We start from the raw sequence: 25277 nt of genomic DNA, 5'->3' as shown, positions 1-25277 counted from the left end.
CTGCTCCTCACTGACACTGTCGGACGTGAAGGCGTCATGCCCGGCAGTCAGTGAGAACAGTGAGGTGGATCCTGCGCTGGATTGTTAAATTCTTTTTTTTTTTTTTTCGAGAGCGATCTCAGCACCCCTGTGACAGCGCCACCGCACCCCAAGGAGCAACGGTGCACACTTTGGGAATCACTGATCTAGTCCATGCTGGAAAATTATTGTTTTGAGAAATCTACCAGATTTCAAGATTTTTCCTGGGCTGGCCCCTCCACTGGAATGAGCTCCCTCGCTCCCTCCATCTGTCCCCTAATCTGTGCACCTTCAAATGGGCACTTAAAACTCATCTGTTCCTCATAGCCTACCAGCCATCCACCTAACCTTCTCCATGCTTCATCTCCTCACCTCTCTCTTCCCTGTATGCGTTCCTTTAACGCTCCCCCCCTTTACACCTTTTTGTGGGGGATGGGTACGGGCGAGCGATGACCACCATGCTGACAACTGTGATTCCTACATAAAAAAGCCGAAGGGAAAAGAAGACAAATGAAATACAAGCAGACTTACCTGAAAAACGACGAGGGAGATGTCCAAGGGCAGCACAGGGTGACAGGCGGCGATTCCGACTGTAGACCTGTCCGGCACTGGAGTGTGACGTGGGTGCGACTTACTTCAATGGTAATTTAAAGCGGCAATGTACGGAGCCCGCAGGATAACTGGTTTAACAACTTTTTATACTTCCATAATGCAATGCATTGAGGGCTAGTTTTCCGGCGGTTTTGAAACCGCCGGATTTACTAAAGCCCAAACCGCCATCAAAACGGCCAGAAATGACATTTTTCAAAACCACCACTTTACAAACCGCCATCCCGATTTTAACAATGATGAACATACAAACAGCCGGATTTACTAAGCTGGGTTTTCAAAACCGCCGCAAAACAGCCATCCAAACGGCCAAAATGAAAGAGGTGGTTGCAATAGGCGAGATTGATCAAACAGCTGCTGTTTGAGCTATTTTGCCATTCAGAACATAAGAGAAAGCACCATTGATATTTTAATCATTTGGAAAATCATTATTTATTGAAAAAAGGACAAAATAAATGTAATATTAATTTATGAGAGAATTTTTTTACTTTTTTTTTTTTTTAAAGGGACACTATTATAGCATTATATTCTGTAGAAAATGTGAATATATAATATTATTAACTGATTGTTAATGGTGGATATAATTATTTATGTTGCACAAGTTGTCATGACATATTGTCCAAATAATATAATAATTAAATAATTTTATCCCCTTAATATAATGATTTTTTTTTATTCCCTCATAAGTTAATATTTAATTCATTTTGCCCCTTAATCAATAAATAATGATTGCCAACATAATTTAAATGTCAATGGTGCTTTCTCTAATGTTCTGAATGGCAAAATAGTTCAAACAGCACATTTAGCTATCAAGCCATTCTGAAGCAGGTATTAGAACTGTCCTGTCCTGTCTTTTGGATGGCGGTTTGGATGGCGGTTTGGATGGCGGTTTCATTCAAACCGCCGGCATTTTGGCTTTTTCCATCCGCCACACATCGCCAGTCATTTTAACTTGAAGCCTCAAGCCGCCCTATAGTAAATGCAGCGGTTTTAACCACTAAACCGCCGGCGATGAGTGGCGGTTTCAAACCGCCACAAAACACGATTCTTAGTAAATTTAGCCCTGAGTCTTAGTTCAACAATAGAACAAGACTCCCGGACTCTACTCAAATCATATAGATTATATACAGAAAAGCCCACCCCTCTTAACAGACATCACTAATCACTACACATATTTCATCAAACAGAAAACCTATATCCTAAAGGGCAAGGGGCATATGTGACCTTTCCCATTCCTATGTCCACATAGTACATCTGGCATCAATTGGAACATCCTGTGAATCAATGAGGCCCCTATTAATTGTGAGACACACAGGAAGAATTTAACCCTTGCACAGAATACATAGACAGGCAGACAGTTAACCTACTTCATTTAAACATATATAATACATTAACAATATTTTATCCAACTTATATTTGTACCATTATTTAGTCTATTACAGGTAGAATTGTGATGGGTGATGTTCCTGTTATTGCTTCCACCTCAAAGCTATATGATCAGTTAAAAAAATGTTGTTGTTTTTTTTCCAGGAGCTCTATTTTCACTGTCCTGCGGAGCATTGTTTGGACCAAAATGCATTTGTAGACTTGTTAGTCCCGGTGTGTGCATATTTCTACCGTAAGCCTAAGGACATACCATGATCAGTTACTACAGACTCTAATATGAATGGCTTTTCTGGTTGCAGTGGTCCCAACGTGTAATTGGTGTGCAACTGCAGCTTTAGCAGTGTGCAAAGCAGGTTCTCTCATTGGTCCATACAAAAGCACTTTTCTTCCTGGCTCATTGTAGATGGGAATCAGAATCAAGAGCAAATGTGGTATGACGTTCTCTTCAACCCATCTTTAAGATCAAATAGTGATGCTAGAGCAGCAAAATAATCTCAAACTGGTTGTGGAATCACACTGAGGACCGGAACACATCATACTTAATAACCCCAGACTGCAGCTGTAAGGTCAAATGCTATAAAAGTCTATGGGGTATATTTACTCTGCGGCAGTTCCGTAGAGCCGCCTATTCCCGGTGCTTTGAAAATTATTTTTTTAAACTGCACTTTTATTAAAGCCCATCAGGTTTTGTGTTTAATAAAATTGCTGTTTGAAGAAATAAGCTCCAGGACTCTGTGGTTTTACGTTACCGCTGCATACTAGATGTATCCCCATGTTTACTTGCTTCCTTGGTGTCTTCTGAAAACATTTCATCTATGTAGATTTTGCACATCATTGCAAGAGCCTTTTGTAAGGTTCTAACCACTAATCAGTAGCAAATGATGGAGCTGTACATGTATCCTTGTGAAACTAGTCAATGTGTATTGCATTCTTTCCCAGGTCCTGTGACTCATGAGCAACAAGAATACTGTAAGCCAGGGTTTCCCAAACCCAGCCCTCAGGGCTCCCTAACATTGCAGGCTTTCCGGATCACATGTGACATAATTAGGACCACCTGTGGATCTGTTACAATGTGTCAGTCAGTAATGATTACACCTGTGCTCCAGCAAGGAGATATGGAAAACCTGCACTGTTAGGAAGCCCTGAGGACTGGGTTTGGGAAACCCTGCTGTAAGCCATTCTGCACCAGCTTGAGCAATGTTCTCCACAGTAGTGATCAAGTCTGCAACTATGGGCAGTAGCACTAGTCAGTTCTCGGTAATCAATAGTCATTCACCAGTTCATCTGGCCTTTGAACTGGCGCTGAAGGGGCAGACCACCAGCCAGAACACTACTGCTTGGACTACTACTGCTGTATCAAATATAGTGTATTACATACATGAAGCGCTTCCTTGCTTTGCACTTGATATTTTTCCACAATACATAGATGGTATTCAGTTGCAGAAATCTCTATATGGAAAAATACAACCTCACATAGTGTAATACAGTATGAAACATGTGAGGGTCAATATGGGAAAAGTGTGTTGTATAAGGATCCACCATCCAAACACCGTGTTGACACCGTCGTATCGCCCCCATCTATATATTGTGGAAAAATATCAAGTGCAAAGCAAGGAAGCGCTTCATGTATGTTATACACTATATTTGCTATTTGTATACGGAATTTTATGGTAGTATTCCTTTTACATGTGAGAGGCTGCAAGCCAGAGTGAAGCGCTAGACACTCCGAATTTGTTATTTTGATTTACTACTGCTGTATATTTTGTCATTTCTTTGAGAGCACCAAGGATACAATAATGTTTCAAATTTACACATTACTCACAACAATTTACTTGCTATTTTTGCTGTAAATAACTTCCCCTCTTTTCGCCAGTTTCCATATGGTGCGTAATCAGGCCCGGTGCTAGGATCCCCGGCGCCCTAGGCGCAATTTTGAAATCCGCCCCCCCCAAATAAATCCGCCACCCACCCCCAAAATATCCGCCCCCCCTAAAAATAAATCCACCACCGCCCCCAAAATATCCGCCCCCAGGACTTTCCTTACCTTAAACTCCATAACGCTGCTCCTCTCTGCAGGGTCCCGTCCCACACTGACTGACACTGTCGGGCCCTGATGATGTCACACCCGACAGTCATTGAGGGGAGGGGGAGTGAGGGGGAGGGAAGGAGACGGAGGTGCGCCCGCCCCATCAGCTGTTGGAGGGGGCCGTTGCGGCGATGGTGATCCATAGCTGTGCGGCGGCCGTGGAAGGTATGCCCGCGGTCGCCGCACAGTTTTAGTAGTATATCTGCTTTTTAATCCTGTGGCGCCCTTCAGAGCCCGGCGCCCTAGGCAACTGCCTAACATTGCCTAATGGGAGCGCCGGGCCTGTGCGTAATGGTGAGGTGGGTTTCCTGTCCAAATTTTCTTTGGCTCACCCATTGTTCAACAAACCAAACCACATCTGCTTCTAGTGACGTTTATATCCTGAATATTTAGCGTGAGTGATTCTAATTCTCTCTCACTTCTCATTCCCTTTTACTAGGCAAAATCAAATCTGCTAATTGATCCAGACTTACTTTCACATCACTGATTTTACCCTCTGCTTTTAAACTCCTAAACACTGTAATTAAGGATGCTTTACTACTAGAAGCCACCAGCAATAACTTTCCATAACATTGGTAAATGGTGCTAAACCATTTGCCCCTCCCCCTACTTTAGGTTTACCATAATCCCATCTCAAACACCAATGGATTAATTCATTGCTTGTCTGACACAGTTTTTTCGCTATTAATTCTGACATATTTTCATGCATTGTACTGTTAAAGATATCATAATTTACTTGCTTATTGATATATTAGCAATATTGTAAGATATCAGAGCTTTAATTAATGTTAAAGAGTGTAATAAAGGGTTTATAGCATTTGGATAGAAACTGCAGTACAACAGAATTTTTCTGTGGGGATAAAAGTATGTGGTAGATGACAGAAATATAAAAAGCTTCTCGAAACTGCCTAACAAGGAAATTACTTAAAAATAACTCTGCTTAAGCTACAAGGAAAGTAGCAATATGACTGACAGCACCGAAAAACGCCCATCTAACATTATGCTCAGAGAAATACGAACGCCAAAAAAACTAGACTTGGACTCAACACCTGAAAAATTGATGATGTAAATATATGTTTTTTTTAATTCTGTGACACATAGGGTAACAGTGAATAAAAAGTATTGATGCTTTGTGAGCTGTACTTATTAACTTTGACTTTGTCTAGATGAAGTAGGTGCTGTGTCACAGACAGGACTGGTCAGATCTGCTGTAATACTTTATCTGTAAGTAAAGAAATTATCTTGAAATAATGAATATCTACCTGGACATAGTTATTATCCATAATACTACCAATCATCATCCCCATTTATTGATATAGCGCCAATAATCCCGCAGGGCTGTACAGAAAACTCATTCACATCAGTCCCTGCCCCATCAGCGCTTACAGTCTAAATTTCCTAACACACACAGACATAGAGACTAGGGTCAATTTGATAGCAGCCAATTAACCTACTAGTATGTTTTTGGAGTGTGGGAGGTGTCAGAGTTACACCCCAATAGTGTAACTTATCAGCTCTGGTACCTGTGCAACAAATGGGTTATCGATAGATAGAGAAGAGACACACTCAGTCTTTGCAGGGCTGAATGAGAATCAATTCTGACTGCCCTATTATCAGAACGCTTTATTTATACATGAAAAATGTGTTCGCAGGCACATTCGTTATCTAGAAATTATTGCATGTTCTCAGAAGTTAATTGGACATAGTATCAGCAGAAAGAGTCTATACATCTGTTGTTTATTCCTCTTCTCAAGAATGCTGCTGTAAATGTCAAGGCCTGTAACTTCTTATCTTCAAGGACAGTCCATTGCCTTCGTCTTCACCACGGGCTCTGGGCGTATTACCAATCAGATGTTCCTTTCTGATATCTGGATTGTTTGACATATAGCTCAGCATATTCACATGGGAAAGAAACAGAGAAAAGCTTGTGTCGATATCATATTCAGAAAAACAAAGGAAAGCATCTTTTATTTTACAAGTTTGATCAATATATGTACTCTTTACCATATTAACTTTCACAGAGGAAACCCACGCAAACACGAGAACATACAAACTCCACACAGATAACGCCAAGGTTGGGAATTGAATTCATGACCCCAGTACTATGAGGCAGAAGTGCTAACCACTGAGCCACCATGCTGCTATATCAACAGTGACATGTCTCCTGGTGCATCCTTCCATACACGTCGTTGAGAGTCTCTGGTAATTTTATCAAAACCAAGGCATCTGGCCCGTGATCTTAAAGATGGAGTATATAATTTAATGTGTGTTCTCCTGGCTTCCGAAAATACATTTGCCCAATTTCTACTAGTCTTACATTATAATTTCTGGATTACCTATTTAATGCCTGCTCCTCTGTTGATCTAAATTATCCAGATAGTGATCAGTCAGTCAGCGGACCCACTATTAAATAACTTTTGGTATAAATTTATTTAAAGCAAACAGCGCAGGCCGCTTATTTATATAATTGCCAATGCACTTATTTTTGATATTGTGAGATAGGAAATCGCTATCTCTGAGACCAGGGTAGAAAAATAGTTTTTTCTGTTTACCCTTGCTAAAGAAAATAGCTTATTTCTAATGTATATATTTGATACAATGAGCCTTTGCTCACAAAGTCTTTTGTGTACTGTCATGTGGGAAACCTGCTTGTTTTTGTTGTTCTGTGGGAATATGTATTCCGAATGGTCTGAAGAAAGGCCCAGTGCTAATTAGATCTTTTGATGTGAGAGGTTTCACTTGGAGACAGGAAGGTTTAATTAAAAACGTGCTGCTAGATTTCCTGCGTTTAAAACAGAGATGCAAGACATCACAGCATTTCTAGAATTTCACAGATAAATGTAAAAAAATTGTTAGCTTTGCAATGGATGTAAATTTATGTTTTGGTAAAAGCAGGGTACATCCTGATTCTAAAAATAGCCCGTGTCCAAATCTGTATAAATGCACCGACCTGTACACTGAAATGTATACTTCTGATTTCAACTGACCTGATCACTGGGACCTTTAACCAGTGAGAGCAAATAAACGTCTTGCTTCAAGACCTGCTTGAAAACATCTTCAATATTGCTGTAATCCTGTGACCTGCAGATTAGACACTAAGGGCTAGATTTACTAAGCTGCGGGTTTGAAAAAGTGGGGATGTTGCCTATAGCAACCAATCAGATTCTAGCTTTCATTTATTTAGTGCTTTCTACAAAATGAAAGCTAGAATCTGATTGGTTGCTATAGGCAACATCCCCACTTTTTCAAACCCGCAGCTTAGTAAATCTAGCCCTAAATCTAATTAGTTCTCCGGCTGTCTGAGGTTTGGACCTAAGCTTTTCCAGAACCACCATTCTGCCTGCTACCCTGCAGCTCTGGTTAGTGTGATAGGCCACAGCACCCCTGATCTATAATGAGAGGTCAGGAGTACTAGCCCGGGTACACCAGCAATGAGGCACACTAGCAGCGTAAGCTACCCAGAAGGAACGTTGTTCGGAGTGCCATAGAAGGAGCTCAGTGGTGGCAGCATCATAAGCCCCTCCTACTGCGATGAGAGCACATTTGGGATAACAAAAGCCCAACCGGTTTCCAGCAACAGACAGGGTGGCATAGGTGGTCCGTCCTGTCACACTGACCCTACACGCTCGAATATCTTACTCGTTCTAGAACAACAGTTCTGACCATCTACACACTTTGAAAAAACAACTCAAAAACTCCAAATCCCTTCTACTGTAAACAGCCAATTGTGGCAACAAAAGGCAAAATTATACAAATAATGTGTTGTCTTGAAATTTTCATAGATGCTCCCTCTTCTAATAACTAAATGGACACTAACCAGAAATAGCACCGTCAACAAGACAGCAAGATGAACAATATTGTGCAAGACACATACTGAGCAAATAGAGGAAATGTTGACACAAAATGGATGACAAACTGTTTTACATATAATTACAACACAATCTGATGAGTTTTTGTGAGTGCAATTGTCAGAAGACAGGGTTTGGAAAGTGGAAGCCAAGAAAGGAGACAAAGGTCCAACTGGTTATGTGCGATCGTAGACAATCACAATCTGACTTAGCAGGGTTGGATTTACTGCTAATCACCTGCCTAGGGCCCAGCGGTCCTCAGGGGGGCCCTGCAGCAAGTCAGATTGGAGGGGCCTAGGGTGCACGCCAGCCAAAGAAAAAATAAATTTCGCCAGCAAGAACCGTCCACAAATATCCTGAATCTGGTGGGATTTATATTAGGAGATTTGATTTGTGCACTATGGGATTCATACAGATGATCGACATGAAAGTGCTGGAATGTAATAATCCATGTTAATATGTTTCTGTAGGTAGAGGGCTGCAGTCAGTAACTGTAGTGGCGGACGGTCTGTGACGTGGTAGTGATAGGAGACTGCTTTTTTTTTTTTTTCATTACTGGGCTTGCTAACCCTGAACTGCAGTTTCTTGACATGTTAATTATGACTAATACCTAAGTTTAGTTAAGGATAAAGTACAATTTGTGTGAATTGAAATGTAAGCAGTGGTGGAAGTGGGGTGTATATGGTAGTAGACCATACCGCTACTTCTCATACTGCCTTCATTGTAAAATAATAACATTCCATTCACTTGTTTACATCCCCATATTGCCACTTCTTAATTTCCACTTCAACCACTGAGCTTAATATTCATCATATGGAGTATATGATTATTATAATTAAAAATTCTGCTAGATCCATTGACAAAATATGGGGTCCATGCTGGGCACAGTGTGATGATAAAGGGCACAGTGTGATGATAAAGGGCACAGTGTGATGATAAAGGGCACAGTGTGATGATAAAGGGCACAGTGTGATGATAAAGGGCACAGTGTGATGATAAAGGGCACAGTGTGATGATAAAGGGCACAGTGTGATAAAGGGCACAGTGTGATAAAGGGGACAGTAATGAGGGGGCCACAGTGTAATGATAAAGGAGAACACACAAATTACCACATGCCCTCAGACTACACTGGTCACATAAAGCCCCTGCAGAATGCCTCACGCCCCCACCCAACACTTTTACCTGCACAGCCGGAGCCAACAGAGGACATAGTCCAGAACGTGCTGCACTAACTCCTCCTCTGATTGGGTGCTCTGCATGACCTCCTTGCAGTGTCACATGACTAGTAAGACAGCTGCTCCGATTCACACTGATTGCACTGAGTAAGTGAGATCAGGAGCAGTAGGCTGGGGGCCCGAAGGTTTAGCAGGGTCACTGTTGCAGAAAGTGGTAGATTGTAAGACAATAAAAGCATCACAAACTTTAGAAAATATTTAATCAGTATGTGTACAAAAAAAATAATCCAAAATCAATATGTTTTGGAAGTAACAAAACAAAAAAATAAAAATAAATTTACAGTGCAAGTAGTATAGAATACAAGATACAACAACCAAAAACAGAGTCCCAGTTCAACCCAACTGTGCTTAACGGTCAAAACAACAGGAGACAAAACTACTTTATTACCCCACTTTTAAAGTCAAAAATGTTGACAGAGTAGTTACATTAGCAGCAGGTTGTAAACACAAAGGCACAATAGTTAATGCTCCTTTAAAAAAAAAAAAAAAAAAAAAAATTTGCAGTTTTTGTTAATAGGCAAAGGCATAATATGTAGGCATTAAAATGTAATGTCCTTCAAGGTTTAATACTGGATTTAAGATGCCATTTTAACGTGGTCCATCAAGTTTGCAATCCAGACTCTGCCCTGCAGTCCTGCACAATCAACTGTTTTGTAGAATGTTCAGCGGGAAGTTCAACCATTGTCTGGAGAAAGTCAGTAGATGAATAATCACAGGCTCCCTAGGGTGCTGTCAAGGCTCTTACTCCTCTGCTCGTGATACATCTGTTTAAAAATGTTGAAAGTTGCCCGCGAATCTTGAACTGGCCGCACAGTACTTTTCTCAATTGGTTTATAGGATCGCGATGAACCCGTTGATACGGATGGAGCACTGCAACCTGGAAGCAAATAAGGAGCCGATTAGGAGACTGAATGCTAAAATTTCCATTAGTACCACATTGTGTGAGCATCAGCCCTACACTTTAGTTAGTATCAGTATCACACCCCATCATTTTGGACTTACACACAAGGAAAAGGGTTATTTACAATACACCCTAGTGACACAATGAGTACAATCTGGTTAGAAGGACCTCTGTAAAGGCTATTTACAGTGAAGCCCTTCTAAGGCAGAACATAAGTCAGTAAGAATTGACAATCATTCCAAAAGAGATTTCTTAATGCTTGAGAGCCAGTCACACTGAAATAAGGGTTAGGGAGAGTTTTAAGCTACTTCTGGAGTGCAAAGAAGCTACTTAGACTTTGTATTCTATTAAAAGAAAAAAAACAAAACCCAACCTCCCCCCCCCCCCCCCCAAACTCATATGACAGATTAGTTTTTTATTTTAAGAGATCATCAATTCCACCTCACCTTGATCTTCATAGCTTTCCAACTTCCGCTTCTTGAACGGAACAGCGTTGCACCATGCTTCTTTTTTGCTTTTAATACCTAAAAGGAAAGACCAAACCATTAAGAATTACACAATTTCACATCTGCTTCCAATTATCCACTTCTAGAAAGGCACGAATAGTCGCAAGAGCCAGAGTGCATCACATGTACTTGAAGTAGCATAGAAACTGACCCCAAAAATTTAGGAAGTTTAGCCATGTTTCAGCAAGTTTGTTCTAAGTTTAGTGACACAATCTTCAGCCATTGCCCAATGGACAGTTCAGACAGCCATGCACCCCAGTGCTAAACTGAAAGGCTCATTAACATACATTGCGTTTACGGTCACAAAATGTGCACCAAACAATTTAGCTTTCATCCATTGTGACAGTAATTAAAATCTATATTGCTAATTAAACAAGTACATGAATATAATTTCTTAAGAAAAATGGACTACATGTCAGAGAAAACAGGATACAGGGTGAAAACCAGGAAGTATATTATGCGTATTCCTATAAGAGGGCGGAGAGACGTCAGAATTAATGATTGATGCCTCATTTGTTTTGGCAATATCAGTACTATTTCTCAGAAGGGGGGAGAAACCAACATCTGTATAAAAACCTCTGTATTGAAACATTGTCTCACTTTCTATCCCTGAGTGAAGAAGTACTGGTATCACTCAGTTAAGGGCTGTATCTAATAAAAAGAAACATATTGGAAATAAGACTGCTCATTAACGATTACTACTTACTCACCATCTAGCGCAAGTTAAACAAAGGAGGCAATGGTCTAACTCAGGCCTGTCCAACCTGCGGCCCTCCAGGTGTTGTGAAACTACAAGCCCCAGCATGCTTTGCCAGTAGACAACCAGTTGATAGCTGGAAGAACATGATGGGACTTGTAGTTTCACAACACCTGGAGGGCCGCAGGTTGGACAGGCCTGGTCTAACTGGTTACAAAGTTTGTGCATAAAACTAGTTAAAAAAAACCCCCCAAAAAACTCTAAAGAGGAATGACCATAGAAGCTACGGAATTTGCAGGCGCTATATAAATGTTGTTGCTGATATTACATTTTATTGTACCCATAATTCAGATTTTAAATGCAAGAGTCCTTTTTCACACCCTACTTATACACATGGGTTCTACAGGAACAAAAAGTTAATTAGCAAGTACCTTCTACGACACTTTTCTCTTTAGTGGACTTTGGCTCCCCAGATTTCTCATGTGCAGCCGGACTCCGGTGGACGAATTCTGGACATAACTTGAACTCTAGCATTTTCGGAGACTCTGTCTTCTTTGTCTCAGACTTTGGAGGCTTACTATGTAAAGAACTTTCGTGAGACTTCCTTCTTTCATAATATCCACGTTTTTCAGGAGAACGTCTAATTTGCAGTTTAGTTAAATTTAAACGTTCGTAGGAAGGACTACTGGAGCCGACGCAAGGAGACAAGTAGATTTTATCTTTGCTAGAAGAGCGTTTCAGGTCCTCTCTCTTGTTTAAGGCTGCCCCCTTTCCATGGCCATTAACCGAATCCCTGTAACTTTGGAGTCTGCTTTCACGTAGCCCACCGTTTCGTGGCTTGTCTTTCGGTGTTCGGTTGACGCTTTTGAAGATTTCATACTCTGACTTACCACCCTTTGATGTAACATTAATTTTTACAGGAGACAATGGTCTCTTAGGTAGGGGGTTATATACACCTTTTCCCAGAGAACGTTTGTCATCAAATGTACGTCTCGCAACTTTGTCTTCATCTCGTTGTTTTAACTTTGTTTCAGATCTTTTATTTAACTGTTCCCTTTTTCTTTCCAAGAATTCTGGTACTGTTGCGAATTTCCTGGTCTCATCATGGTTCTCTGGACGATTCTTCACTCTTTCATAACGACGTTTATGCTTGGTATGAGCTGTTGAATTGGCTGACCTAGAGGATGACTTTGGCTTATTCACACTCCTATCAGTATGTTCAGTGATGGAGAGAGAATGTTTAATTTTCACACCACTTCTCTGTCCCAGTTCACCTCCTGGGCTTTTTTGGGGAAAAACCTGGGTGTGCACTCTGGTTTCAGAAACACCCTGTGCATCTTGTGTAGTTTTCATCTCCTTATCCTTTCTCTTCTCTTTCTGCAAGTACTTACTTTTGAGAAAATCAGTTTTTACAATAAGCTTTTCTGATATGGGGGAACGATTTGATTTTGTTTTTTTACTTGGAAAATTATCTTTTTTTTTCTTCTTACTGGTAGGCTCCCCACTAAATGGGACACTTGTTTCACGAGTCAGAAATTCATTTGATTCTTCTGAAAGCCAACATGCCTGGGGAGCTTGGTTTTCAGAAAAAGACAATTTAGTCTCCTTTTGGGGACTGCATCTGCGAGTCGGCAAGCTTGGTCTACTCTCTGAACTAGACGCTACTGGGTGAACTTTTTGGGGTTTATTATTAAGTGGAAGGATTTCATGATCTTTTGATTCACTATCTACAGTTTTACATACGTTTGATACTGAAGTTTCAGGAAGGTTTTCTGAAGATTCGGTCTTAATAGCAGTAAAAACTTGGGAACCAACATGCAAAGAATTAATGGATGAACGATCAGCCTTCTGGAATGCTGTCAACTTGCAATCACATTCTGGTGCATTCCCATTAGTGTGGGTTAACCAACTGAAAAGACAACAAAACAAGTTATCTGGCACAGCGGTCATCTCATTAACAATGGAGTCCTCTTTCTTTGGTGGACATAACTCAACATCCGAAACAGGATCTTTGGACTTCTCAGTACAAGTTGCTTCCAGACAACTCTCAGCCTTTGTTTCTTCACAACTCTGAGTAAGCGGTTGCTCAACTGCATCTGGAAATAGCTTAGGTATTTCAGCCTGGTCTAATAAAGTAATTTGTATATTCACAGGACTATTGCACACAAGGTCAAAACCATCCTCCTTAGGTGATGTAGATATCTGTTCAAGGTTAAGCTGTATGTCCTTAGTTGGTGTAGGTACCCGTTCAACTGTAGGCTGCAGGTCTGTCGTAGATTCAGGCAACCGCTCTGGTTGCATTTCTTCTTCCACCATGCACATCTTCATGTCTGTAGGCTGTATGTCCTGATTTTGCACTTCACTGTCAAAAGCAGATTGAGAGTCCTTGATCGGCACAGAAACTTTGTGAGTTACAGGTTTATCAGCCAATTTCTCTGGGGACACATTATCCTCAAGTTTATTTTCAGACATGTAATTTTTAATTCCAAAGGGAAACGCAGTCAGAAGTTCAGACAATTGGTCAGACACGGAGCTGTCTTCTAGCTCACAGAAGGCTTCAGAAAGAGACAATAAGCTCTGATCGAAGCACTGAGCATCTGCACTATGCAGATTTTCTTCACTCCTAAGACTAAACTCGCCTTCCTCATTTTCTGAAGGCTCTGCTTTAATTGTAACAGGATCTATGTTTGGCAAGTTACTGTTTGTGGCTTCAGAAGTACCAGATGTAGTTTGCTCTGAATGTAGCAGAGGGTGGTCATTTCTGGTATCCTTAGTCAATGCTGTACGAACTTCAGTTTTTGAATCTTCAAATATCATTGCAATAGAAGAATCATAGTAAGAATTTCCTTCTACAAGAGTACATATTCCGGAGATTTGCAAGTCATTATCAGCCATGTCAATATCTTCAGTAGAATTCTGTTCAAACTCCTTTTGCGATGAAACTTCAGTGCTAAAAAGCAGTGGTTGAGCCCCACTGTCTGGATTGCAGTTTTGTGACTGAGGTCCTTCTTTGGCACTTGTTTCATTATACAGAGGTGCTGAGCCAAAACACTCATATTCCTTTAGATTCATAGATATATTGTTACCATTGTTCTCCAAGTCTTGACTTTTTACGTTAACTTTAGAGAGCTGATATTCCCTAGACTGTACCAACGGATAAACTCTAGCGACCAGAGGTTCACTACACTTTGAGGCATTAGGAGTAGTCAACTCCAGTTTCTGTGCAGATATTAACGAAGTGGCTGTATTTGTAGAGGTCAATGTTTCTTCCAGGAGGTTAAAAGCATCAACTGTACTGTTCTCAAAAAGTTGTTTGTGTTCAGTTTCTCTAGGTTCATTTTTACTTAGACTAGAGTTTTGTGGAACCGATTTCCAGAGAGGTAAAGCAGCTTCTATCGCTTCTCGCGAAGCGGGAGTAAAGGGACTCTTTCCATTTAACATGGCTGCATAAATGGACGAGAAGTCATTACTAGTATTTGGTGGACAGGCAGTATTAAGACTTTCTGAAGTTACTGGATTTGTTTGTTCATTTTGCAACACATTGCCATTACTAGAGTTGCCACTGGAAACACACTGGTTGCTTGCATTTGTACGCACCATTGAAGCCACTTTTTGATAATCATTAACCCTTAAGGACTCAGGACTTTGAGCCTGAGTAGTAGAAGTTACACCGTTTCCAGTACTCATCTGACCCCTATCAAATACCGAATAGTTGTTCTGATCTTGTACATTAGACGTAGAGACTTGGTTAGTGAAACAAACATTTCCAGGGAAGGATTGGCTGGTTTGCGTGTTATTTTGAACAGAAATATTAACGACATTTTTGTACACATTTTGGGCTTGAAAGCCATATGCATCAGTTGACCGAGGTGGGCTTTGCACAGGTGCAGTTTGTGGTACGTTCTGTTGTCCAGCAACAGTTTCGTTTGTAGGCACCAGAGCATTTGGAAGGGTAGAAATTAAGGGCGTCGGCTTAGCACAAGAACTGGCCTTTTCCTGTGACAGGTTAGAAGCTTGCAGTTTCTGCCTTAAAAGGTTGTTCTCATGATTGAGTAATAAATACTTCTGTTTAACATTTCGGTAGATTTGTAACAGCACCAGCAGCTCCTGCGGACTTGTTTTTCGGTCTTGGGGCACGTTCCCACCGTGTGTTAGAGGTGGAGGAGCCGCTGTACTTGGATCCTGGGGGCCTTTAACCGACTGAGGGGGCTGCTGCACGTTCTGTACAACGTAGTTTTGGCTTTGATTCGCAAATTGCGGGTTTATTGGACCATTTGAATTGTTGGATTGATTTATTAACGCCTGAGTGTATGAAGGAGGCAGCAGCATTACAGGTGTACCGGCACTTGTAGTCACCTGCTGCATGGAATTATTAGCAAAGGAACTCTGAAAGTTTTGCACCAATTGTCTTATTGGACTTTGACCATATTCAGCAGCGTTACCATTCCACTGCGGCACAGTCAGAAGTGGCTTTTGAACTGTATTTACGTAGGGTAGTGTTCTATAATTTGCTGCTGTCTGTACATTTTGACTATTTCTGTAATCCTGGGTCGTAACTGGAATATTTGCTTCAGTAGGCGCTTTGTGAGAAGTGACATATACTCCCGAATTTCCGTTTTGTACAGCATACATAGGCAGAGAATTTGTTTTAGGCACTTGCTGGTAAGGTGTCTGGGCGGCATTTCCAGGGTGCCGTATGGAATATATATTCTGCACCGGCTGTGCAACCTTTTGGTGTGGATAAACATACCCAGTACTTGCTTGAGAGTTCTGCATTGGCTGTTGGCCTTCTCTGGTGTTAAAGCCGTTCATTTCATACTGTTGCATAACCGGCATCGACTGAGGCTGCTGTGGGGTCTGTGGAACAGCGTTTGCATAAGGGCGCATTAAGAAGTTTGATTTTGCTGGGTTCTGACCATTAAGACCAATCTGATTGCTTGAGGTAGAGATGCTTTCATGATGAGGCTTATATGAATTATACTGCCCCGTTGGCAACTGGCTAACTTGTTGCATTTGTACAGTTCTGTTATAACAATTTGCAATAGCGGTCTGCTCAAGCTTTAACATCTCTTTCGGGGATTTGGCATTCAGCAGCTGTTTAAGAAAACGATCTTTGGGAAGCAGCTGCCTAGGTTGAGTACAGGCGTTTTGTGGTACATACACAGATTTGCTCTGGATGGTGGGGATTGTGGAAGAGGTAGACTGTGGTAAATACTGCTGGCTGTCTTGACTGGAAACCGCCCCATTCACGCCACTCATGTTCCAATCCATACTGCGGTCCTATTCATCGGCTTCTGAACAAAACGGAAGAAAAAACTAAAATTAAAATAGTCAGCCTTCACAGTATAGTTTAACCCAAATATTTTTTTCTATAGCAAGATCATAACACCAAGGCATAAAATTATTTCTTCAAAATAAAAAAACGCCAACCCATAGTCTCCAGTGAATAATTGTCCCAGATGCTAAACTGAAAAGCGGTAGAATCCTTGATTGCCCAATTTAGTTATTGTAACAATTGTACAAAGTATCTCCTATACATGGTAGGAAATAATTTTTGTTTATAATGAAACATTTCAAATAAAGACCAAATTTGTCCACATTAAGAAGCTCGTCGTTTTACCAGCAACTGCTTTCAAATGAAGAATTCCATTATTTCCATCAGAATGCCTTATAATTAGGATTACAAATACAAACAGCGTTTGAGAACTGCGAGACCAGGCTCTTCAGTCTCAAATTACACATCAGCTGTCTAAAACATCAGGGGAAATAATTTGTTTTTATTAGTTTCCACTTTGCATTTCCTCCTGGGTATTAAATGAAAAAAATAAGATTATCTACGTATACAGCCACAGAGTTCAAAAAGAGGGGAGGGGAGGTTTGTTGGGTGAAAAATGTGAAAGTCAGGAACAAAAAGCTTGTGTTTGCTTGAGTTTTAGTCCACGGTTTTGAGTTTCTCTGTCTAATGTGTTAAGAACTAACTATTTCAGGCTGAACAGCCTCACAAAAAGGGGTATATAGATTTTCTTAAACATAACCATTCTATTTAATGCTGGCCTATAGGTTTAACTTGCTGCATGCCAACATCTGTTGCAAAAGAGCCAGAACTAAGGCAACTGCCACGCGGGCACGTATGTTGCCCATTTGTAGGAAACTATAGCATATAAACACAGGGTGTCATTAGACTGTATACGGGGGAAGAGGGCTAGAAAAATAGTTTCTTCGCAAATACATCAGATAAATAAAGCTGGATTTCCAGCTTCAGAAAAGCAGATTAAGAGTTTAAACATTTGAGAAAGTCATTCAAAGACGAAACGCGTCAGCATGAAGTCTCTAAACAATGGAAGTTCTTGCTCTACCACAATCTGCAAGGAGACAGTTAGAGATTCTGCTCCCACATCCAGAGGAAAGACCAAGTCTCAAGGAGTTCCTGTATCTACAGGACAGACTCAGAAGTGATGTAAATTCCAAAGAAGCAGACATACCTGCATTAAAGAACAAAACTATTTATAAAGTATCACCACTATTGGGTGCTTCCTTTTATCTATTCAGAGAGTGGTGGAACTACTAATTGTGCAGCAGGGGAAGGACTGAAACCACATACTTGCATTGGTTTAGAACTTTATTTTTGGATCATGTGAACGTAATAATTAACAAATCCTATATTGGTAATAAGAAACTATATACTTTTTATTTTAAGAAAAATGGACTGTCAAAGTGAAAAAACAAGATGCATATCTTGTTTTTACATAGTAGGGTGGATAAAGGTCAGAGTTAATAATTAAGAGTCCTTGCGTAGAATATAAAACATTAATGGGTTTGTTTCGGCAATATCACCACTGTTTGTCATTAGAAGAGGGTCAAAATATGTACAAAAGTCCTGTATTGAAACCATGTTCGCCATCTAACCGTGAGTGAAGAACTGCCATCACTCAGCTAAGAGCTGAATCTATTGAAAAGAAATATATTGGAAACAAGGCTGCTCATTGTCAATTGTTATAAAGATACAAAGAGGCTGCTAACCCTTAGTCAATCATTATCACAATGACCAGACGACATGAAAGAACATTTACAAAAAGATCAAAATTGTGGTCAGCCTACAACAATAAGAAAGTTATGCAAGACTGCTACTATACAAGGTGTCCAGACCACTGCACCTTGTCAAACATCTAGAGATGTTCTGCTCACAGATTCACCTCTTAAATCAATACTTTCCCAATCCCTACTTACATGTATTTTGCTAGTATTCAAAAATAAATAAAAAAATTAAAAAAACCTGCATGAAATTAATGCAATTGTTTAAGCTTTGAAAGCTACACGCAAAGCCTGAAGTCACTTCCTCCAATAAGGAGCTGCACTGCCCAAGAGCCCCCAACTCCACTGTTACCAGTGAGAATAGAGTAAGGGTGGTGAATCCATGTTGGGAGAGGGTGCAGTAAGTCAGGTGCTGTTTGCGGTGAAACCCTGGTTCTTTCAGGTTGCAAGGAGTTAAAGTAAAAAGATAATAAGGTACTTTGCTTCGATAATTCTCTTAGTAATCTGTTTAAATCAGCAATTACCCAGGATCCCGTTCTCTACTCCAGCCGGACAGACAAAAGACTGGCATCACTATAGACAGTCCAAGATGAAGCACTTAAGTTTCCTTTCTATGAAAGCTGAATTGCTGAGACACAAAGGGTGCCGGATATTACGAACATATAAGGTATAAACATGATTAAGACCATCTTATTGGCACAGCTGAGTATTAAACAGTTTCACTTATCCTACGCAGGTGCAATAGAAGTGAAGTTACCCCGGGACTTTGCAGTACATGCGCAGTTAGTACTGGGACAACGCCTAGCCGATATATGTATATAGATATATCCCGGCCTTGCCTTGGTTACTACAGCTGTTAGAGGCGTTCCCTCACTCTGGATCTTTTATGTGTGGACCTCGTCAACAGCCTGTCCTTGATTCTCAGTGACTAGTATTGTAGCTTACGGATTGACAGCCAGCTGGAGAAGTCAGAATGAAGAGACAGAGTCTGGTGTAATAATCAAAGAGAGTTCTGCTTTATTTAGCACAGTACACTTATATTTATACTTAAGTTGTTACGCTACTGAACGGTCCATAATGCATAAGTTATCTCGAAAATCAGCCCACGCTAACCACAGACTATATGAGCAGATGGAAACAGCTGCATCCTTTCTGCTAAATTCTAAGAAATGGCTTAGCCGCAGGCCCTAGGCATATAAGGTACTTCCTTTGTTATCATCATGACATTTCTTGTAACTGTCAGCTATTTCTTTAGCAAAAAGCTTGTTGCATATTGCAGACTATATTCTAAGCATAAGATGTGTCTTAAGCTAAAGCATACAAAATGGAGTATATTTGGCTATATAGAATCACCAATCAGTATGTCAATCTACCTTTCTCACAGCTACTTTCATAATACACACAATAAAACTACAAGAATAAAATGGAATTCAGCGACCATTTTGCTTGGCCTGTCACACATGCATTTATTTTACTCTGCCGTGAACCGTGTTCTAGTTTCTCCTAGACCCTACAGGATACTCCATTTTCCATGGGACTAGATGTTGACAGGAATGTGTGTAGTTTACCCTTTGACCTCTGCTGCAGTTCAGCCAAAAGGCAATGCTCTTTACACAGATGAACAGTATCCGTTTGTCGTTTGTGTGCTAACCACAAAAAGCAGAACAATTATAATAAAAAGGAACTAGTGGTTGGACTTCTTCCAAGTAAAGATAATTGTAGGTCAGTCACAGCCCCAAAATGAATTAGCCGCACGGCAGCCTTAAAAAAAAACTCCACAAAACAAAAAAAAACACGTAAAAAACGCAAACGGCATAGGAAGATATTCACTATATAGCATAGCAGCAAAAGAAGGCAACCACCAACTTAAGACTAATCATACAAAAGGTATAAAATAGAAATGACCAAAGTATGGGGAGACACTTGATCACAAATGAAAAAAGTAAATAAAATTACTAGGGATGTGCACCGGCCACTTTTGGTGTATCGTGTTGTGTTTTGGATTCGCTTGAGGTTTTGGGTTCGGATTTGTTTTGCAAAACACCTGACGAAAGGTTTTGGTTCGGATTTAAGGTTTTGGATTTATTTTAAAAAATAAAGCTCAGCACAGCACGAGATATAGCAGGACAGAGGACCACCTAACACAACCTCCCTCTACCCTGATCAATGCGAGATCCGACAGCGGGATTATGACTCAGCCTCGGTTTCAGTTTTCCAATTGGCGGGAATACCCGGATCTGTCTCGGATCGGCAACGTTCGGGTGGGCTCGGATTTCAGATATCCGAGCCCGCTCATCTCTAAAAATTACAAATTACAGTGTGGTGAAACTTCAGTTCTGACAAAAGAATCCTTTGAAGATTTGATGCCTTATTGAATATACAGATCTGTAACAGCTATCACACAATAGCTATTGACAGGGGAAACCTTTGTCTAAACAGCAAAGCCACCACACTTTCTTTAAAAAGGGACAGACATTATACCAAATAAAATACGAGTTAACCTTGTATTCAAGCGATCATATTCTGCCATAGCCACATGGACAAATACATCAATGGAGTGATTACACTTAACTGCACCTAGGGCGTGAGGCAGAACTGTACCATACACTTAAATTGCTTTATTCCAAGCAAAGCAGGGTGCCCATTATTACTGTTAATACAGTAATTTTCACACAGACTTCTGCTCACAGCTCAGGAAGCTGTGTAAAAAAAAAAAAAAAAAAAAAAAATCAGCGTTGAAGTTATCATGCCAATGGTAATGATACACATCAATTACCATAGTAACAGTAACTATGCAGAGCCCGTATTGTTCTAAAGAACAATGCAGGGAATTGAACCCCCTGGAATTCTTTGGCATATTGTAAAAAGGACTAAAAAAATCCCCCAAAAGGGGGAAAATTTTTCTTTTCTCTAAAATAACTAAAGGGAGACTTGGTCTTTCTACAACACTTCAATCTTGATAACCTCCCACATATTTAAACTTATAGAATCTTATAAGGTTAAGGGGAGATGTCAATAATTATTGGTATAAATAAAATGAGCAAAATTATTTTATGTGCACTCTGGTAAATATACATATGCTCCAACCAAAGCCATAAGATGTTTATCAAAATAAATATACTGCAGAGGGAGAATTATAGCGTTATTATGTTTTTATGAACAGTACTCTAGATAGATAATATCCTCTTGCCCGTTCCACCAATAAGATTGAATCTCTTCACACTATCTCCTGTATGTCCTCTGGAGTGTCAGGGAACACAACCAGAGGAGTAGGTAGCTTTATTTCCTAGACAGCACAGCAGAGCATATCATAAAGGCAACTTGTACACCAGGTGTTTCAAACATGTTCTTAACTCTTCCTTCTAAAACCAAGACTATATACCAGGTTAGTTCATACAAATCCACGCATGTCATTCTAGCAGGGTGACACCCAAAGCCTCCGAAATATTTCACATATACATCTCCTAAACATCTGTAAATAAATTACTTGTTCTTTCCCACTAACAAAGAGGATGTTCTTTCACGTGACAAATGTAAGTTTCCTATCCCTACAACTAACAAAGGTTATTCTTTCCAGATGTTTAAGTCTGGGTGGATAGCCGTCTCGTTCCCATGATTGTATTCATATCAGCATAGATCACCCATGCAATGCTGCAGGACAACCCCTCCCTAATACCATTACACGTAGCTATAACTTGGAACAGACAAAAGAAGAAACCCTTAACATGCAGAGTACGAATGAGCTGAGAACAGTTCTTTTATCAGCACACATTCCTTTCTGCTTGGTCACTGCACAAGTCTCAATAGGAGTTTGACTTTACTAAACCATCTGGATACAAATGTGCTCTATTCTTTACACAATATAGTGCATTAAGCCCTTTGTAATATGCAGACAATAACCAGATTAAATAAAAAGTTTAAACAGATTACAATAGTTGGGACACTTTAAAAATAAATGTATACTTTGTGTGTAAATAAATTATTGAAATAAATTTCATCAAGGAGTCCAGTCCCCCTGCACTTGGTCCCAATAATTCAACAGTGTCTGGTTTGGGCACTTAAACAGTCCAAGAATGATGCTACTAACTGGTGCTGAAGACTCCGTATTAATATAATAGGGAATGCTGTATGAACAAGAATGTCCAGGCAAGCAAAAGAATGTTGTATAAAACAGGCTTGTCTGGGCAAACAAAGGAAAAAAAAACCTGAACAGATTAGAATAAATATTCTGTTGACTTCTCCCCACCCTTAGACAACAACATCATTTCTTACAGCGTCAAGCTTTCACATTTTCAGAAATCCCTTTAACCCATTGTGGTCTGGCTATTAAGACCTACTTTTACAATACAGTTTTCTTTTAACCTGAATTCTAGCTACTAAGAACATATGCATAGGTCTCAGTGACTGCCAGAAGCTTTGTCCAAAACAAAAGACTTAACAGTTTAAGTTCTAGGCTGGGGGGTGTTAATAAAAGGGCAGAAAATAGGGAAAATAAACCAATATTTATAGACAGCATAGTGACTGTTTTAATCAACCTTACCTTGTTCTCAGTCAGTCCTTATCTGGAACAGGGCATGCACAAGTTTTGTTTTTATTACAAGTGATCCTTACCTTGCAAAAAAAGTCTCATTGTGGTTCTGATAAACTCTAGGCCCTTTTTTTTGTCAAGTCACAAGGGGCAGATGCAAAGATGACAAACCAATGATTTATAGCCATTGATCTGTTCAGTCAAGAGGTCGGCTACAGACTGTTTTCAACCAGAACACCATCCACGCACTATATTATGGCAGCCTACATGGAGCAACTGGCCAGATCTCACTGCAACATTCAGAAACCACAGCAGTGCCCGATAATCCATTTGAACACAATCAGATACATAGATATACTATAGATAGAAGATTGGCATCAACCCAAGAGTCTGGTCACAGCTGATATCCAGGGGCTAGAGAGCAGGGTTCTCAAATTATAGTAAACTAGCATAAGCAAACTTATCAGATCATAGTTTCATCATCATATCCCCTGCTTTATATGAAACATTTCCACCCTCCAAACACTAGACGTTGGAGACAAACTGAATTCACCCAGATAGGGAATCCTACAGGCCTCAGTAAAAAAAAAAACTGATGACAATCACAGCACTAATACAAGATTATGCAACAGTAATCACAATCAGACATGTCTGCATGCTATGAAAATGTATGTTCAATACAAAAACTGAAACTACCCACCTATAGTATATGCTGTAGTATTGTCAAGTATAAGCACAGGAACATTCTATGTCAAAGTTACATCAAATACTGCAAGTAAATCTGAACACAAAATATGCAATAAAAAAAAAATTAAATAAAAAGATTTCTATAAAAAAAAAAAAGAAATTCTTCATTGTTTAAAATTGAGCACAAAGGAGTGGAAAAATAAGGAAAGCACTAGCTTACAACATACACAACTAGACTTCTTTCCAACAACAAAAACAAACCAGAAGCAGCCAAATGGCAGAACCCCATTTCTTGTAGAATTAGAGTCTGTTTATAAAGATCTGTAATTATAATTCAAGGTTGTAGAGAGCAGTCACCTTCACCCTCTCAGGGGAGAGCAGCTGAGAGACTGAAATACTTTTCCAAAGCTGAAGGCACAGCTCAGGTTCCAAAATAAAAAAAAACCACATAGCAACCTATTTATGCCATTTTTCAGAATATGGCAAGTTACACCCTCCCCTCCCCCCTTTGCTGCATTTGCTAACCTGTGCAATTGTATACAGCAATGCAAAAACAGAATGGTTAGATAACCAACCACATACACAAAAAAGAATGATCTAAACCAGATGTCCAACAGTAAATGTCTATCCGTGACTGCTGCTCCCATATTAAACTGGAACCTTAGCAGTTCAACAGCACCAGGTAATGAAAATATAACGGTTCCAAAAGAAAAAAATAAAAATAAATTTGCAGCTGTTGCAGACTGCAAGAAAATCGTGCACAGAAGTAGTGAGTGAGCTGGTGCAACAAGAGGTTCTGCAGCAGCCAGGATTAGATTACACTTAGTCCAGGAGATTCCAAGCATGCGCCGTAGACAAAACTCCCAGGGGGGTGAAGCTGATTATACTGATTTCCATAGAACATGATGCAAATACCTGAAGATGCGCAACGTTCTAAAAGAACAATGTGTCCGATATATGAGTCCTGGGGGGATATTACTGCTCAGCATCCAAACTGATCGCGATAGGAAAATCGCATAGGACTAATAACGGGTATTTTCCCTGCAGTCAGGGTGGGATCCTAAATAAAGAACAAAGAGCAGCGCTGCACCGCATCCAGGGACCCGGGGACAGCCGGCTCCATCCGCGGCCACAAGGACCAGCAGGTCGCACTTACACGTGTATCCACCGCCTAACGCTCAGCAGACATCCCCCGGCTCCGAGCTCTGTCCTCCCAGCCGCCATACACACTACTTCTCAGCTAGCCCGAGAGCACACCAGGCTTGGGGAGAAGAGGGCGGTGCCCAATCAAACCGACCAATCGCGGAGTCGGAGGGCGTGCCGTCACGGGAGTGAGGGGGGCGGGTAGGTTGACCAAAGCTAGTGTTTTTGATAATAAGTACGATTGCCGGAGGGAGGACACCAAAGCCGCCATCTTTAGTGAGGGCAAGAAGGGCAAACGATGAAAAGAGATGAAAACGCAGTTGAATGTTAATAATTTACTAGTGAGTGCTTAAGCGAAGTACCACTATTATGATTACACTGCTCTCAGGTAGTAAAACATAAACTCGTAACGTACGGGCGCCCTCGTAAGTATAAGAGCGGTTGCTGGTCAATGAGAAAACAATAGCACGAGAGACACCTGCTGGATCTATGCTGGAACTGCACAGCTGAAGCATGTGTGGTATAGTGGACTTAAGTGAGAGTTATAAGTCCTATATTTAGTCAACTAGATTTTATGGGACTCAATATTAGTAGTTCCTTA

General features: G+C 40.4%; 1 protein-coding gene across 3 annotated transcripts; it reads right to left on the bottom strand.

The window, feature by feature from the left end:
* Positions 1-9365: 9365 nt before the first annotated feature.
* On the bottom strand, positions 9366-24784 carry RESF1 (retroelement silencing factor 1). 3 transcript variants are annotated; one of them, XM_075210308.1, is made up of 4 exons: positions 24690-24784; positions 11718-16580; positions 10530-10607; positions 9366-10059 (listed from the first exon to the last, which is right to left on the bottom strand). In XM_075210308.1, exons 2-4 carry the CDS (start codon positions 16555-16557, stop codon positions 9893-9895), a joined length of 5085 nt encoding a protein of 1694 aa, XP_075066409.1. In that variant the 5' UTR covers positions 16558-16580; positions 24690-24784; the 3' UTR covers positions 9366-9892. The 3 variants fall into 3 exon arrangements, with proteins under 3 accessions (XP_075066409.1, XP_075066410.1, XP_075066411.1); XM_075210309.1 differs by lacking the exon at positions 24690-24784 and adding an exon at positions 24449-24666; XM_075210310.1 differs by lacking the exon at positions 24690-24784 and adding an exon at positions 22930-23511.
* Positions 24785-25277: the final 493 nt, after the last annotated feature.

This window comes from Mixophyes fleayi, chromosome 4, assembly GCF_038048845.1.
Source record: "Mixophyes fleayi isolate aMixFle1 chromosome 4, aMixFle1.hap1, whole genome shotgun sequence".
Classification (NCBI taxonomy): Eukaryota; Metazoa; Chordata; class Amphibia; order Anura; family Limnodynastidae; genus Mixophyes; species Mixophyes fleayi.
Note: the sequence above shows the minus strand (reverse complement) of the source record. Positions and strands in the feature narration are given on the sequence as shown.

Coding starts and splice junctions, on each gene's coding strand:
- RESF1 (XM_075210308.1), bottom strand. CDS start 16,557: ATGGATTGGAACATGAGTGGCGTGAATGGGGCGGTTTCCAGTCAAGAC. Junction 10,608..11,717: donor AGAGAAAAGTGTCGTAGAAG/GTACTTGCTAAT, acceptor CTTTCCTTTTAG/GTATTAAAAGCAAAAAAGAA. Junction 10,060..10,529: donor GGAAAGCTATGAAGATCAAG/GTGAGGTGGAAT, acceptor ATTTGCTTCCAG/GTTGCAGTGCTCCATCCGTA.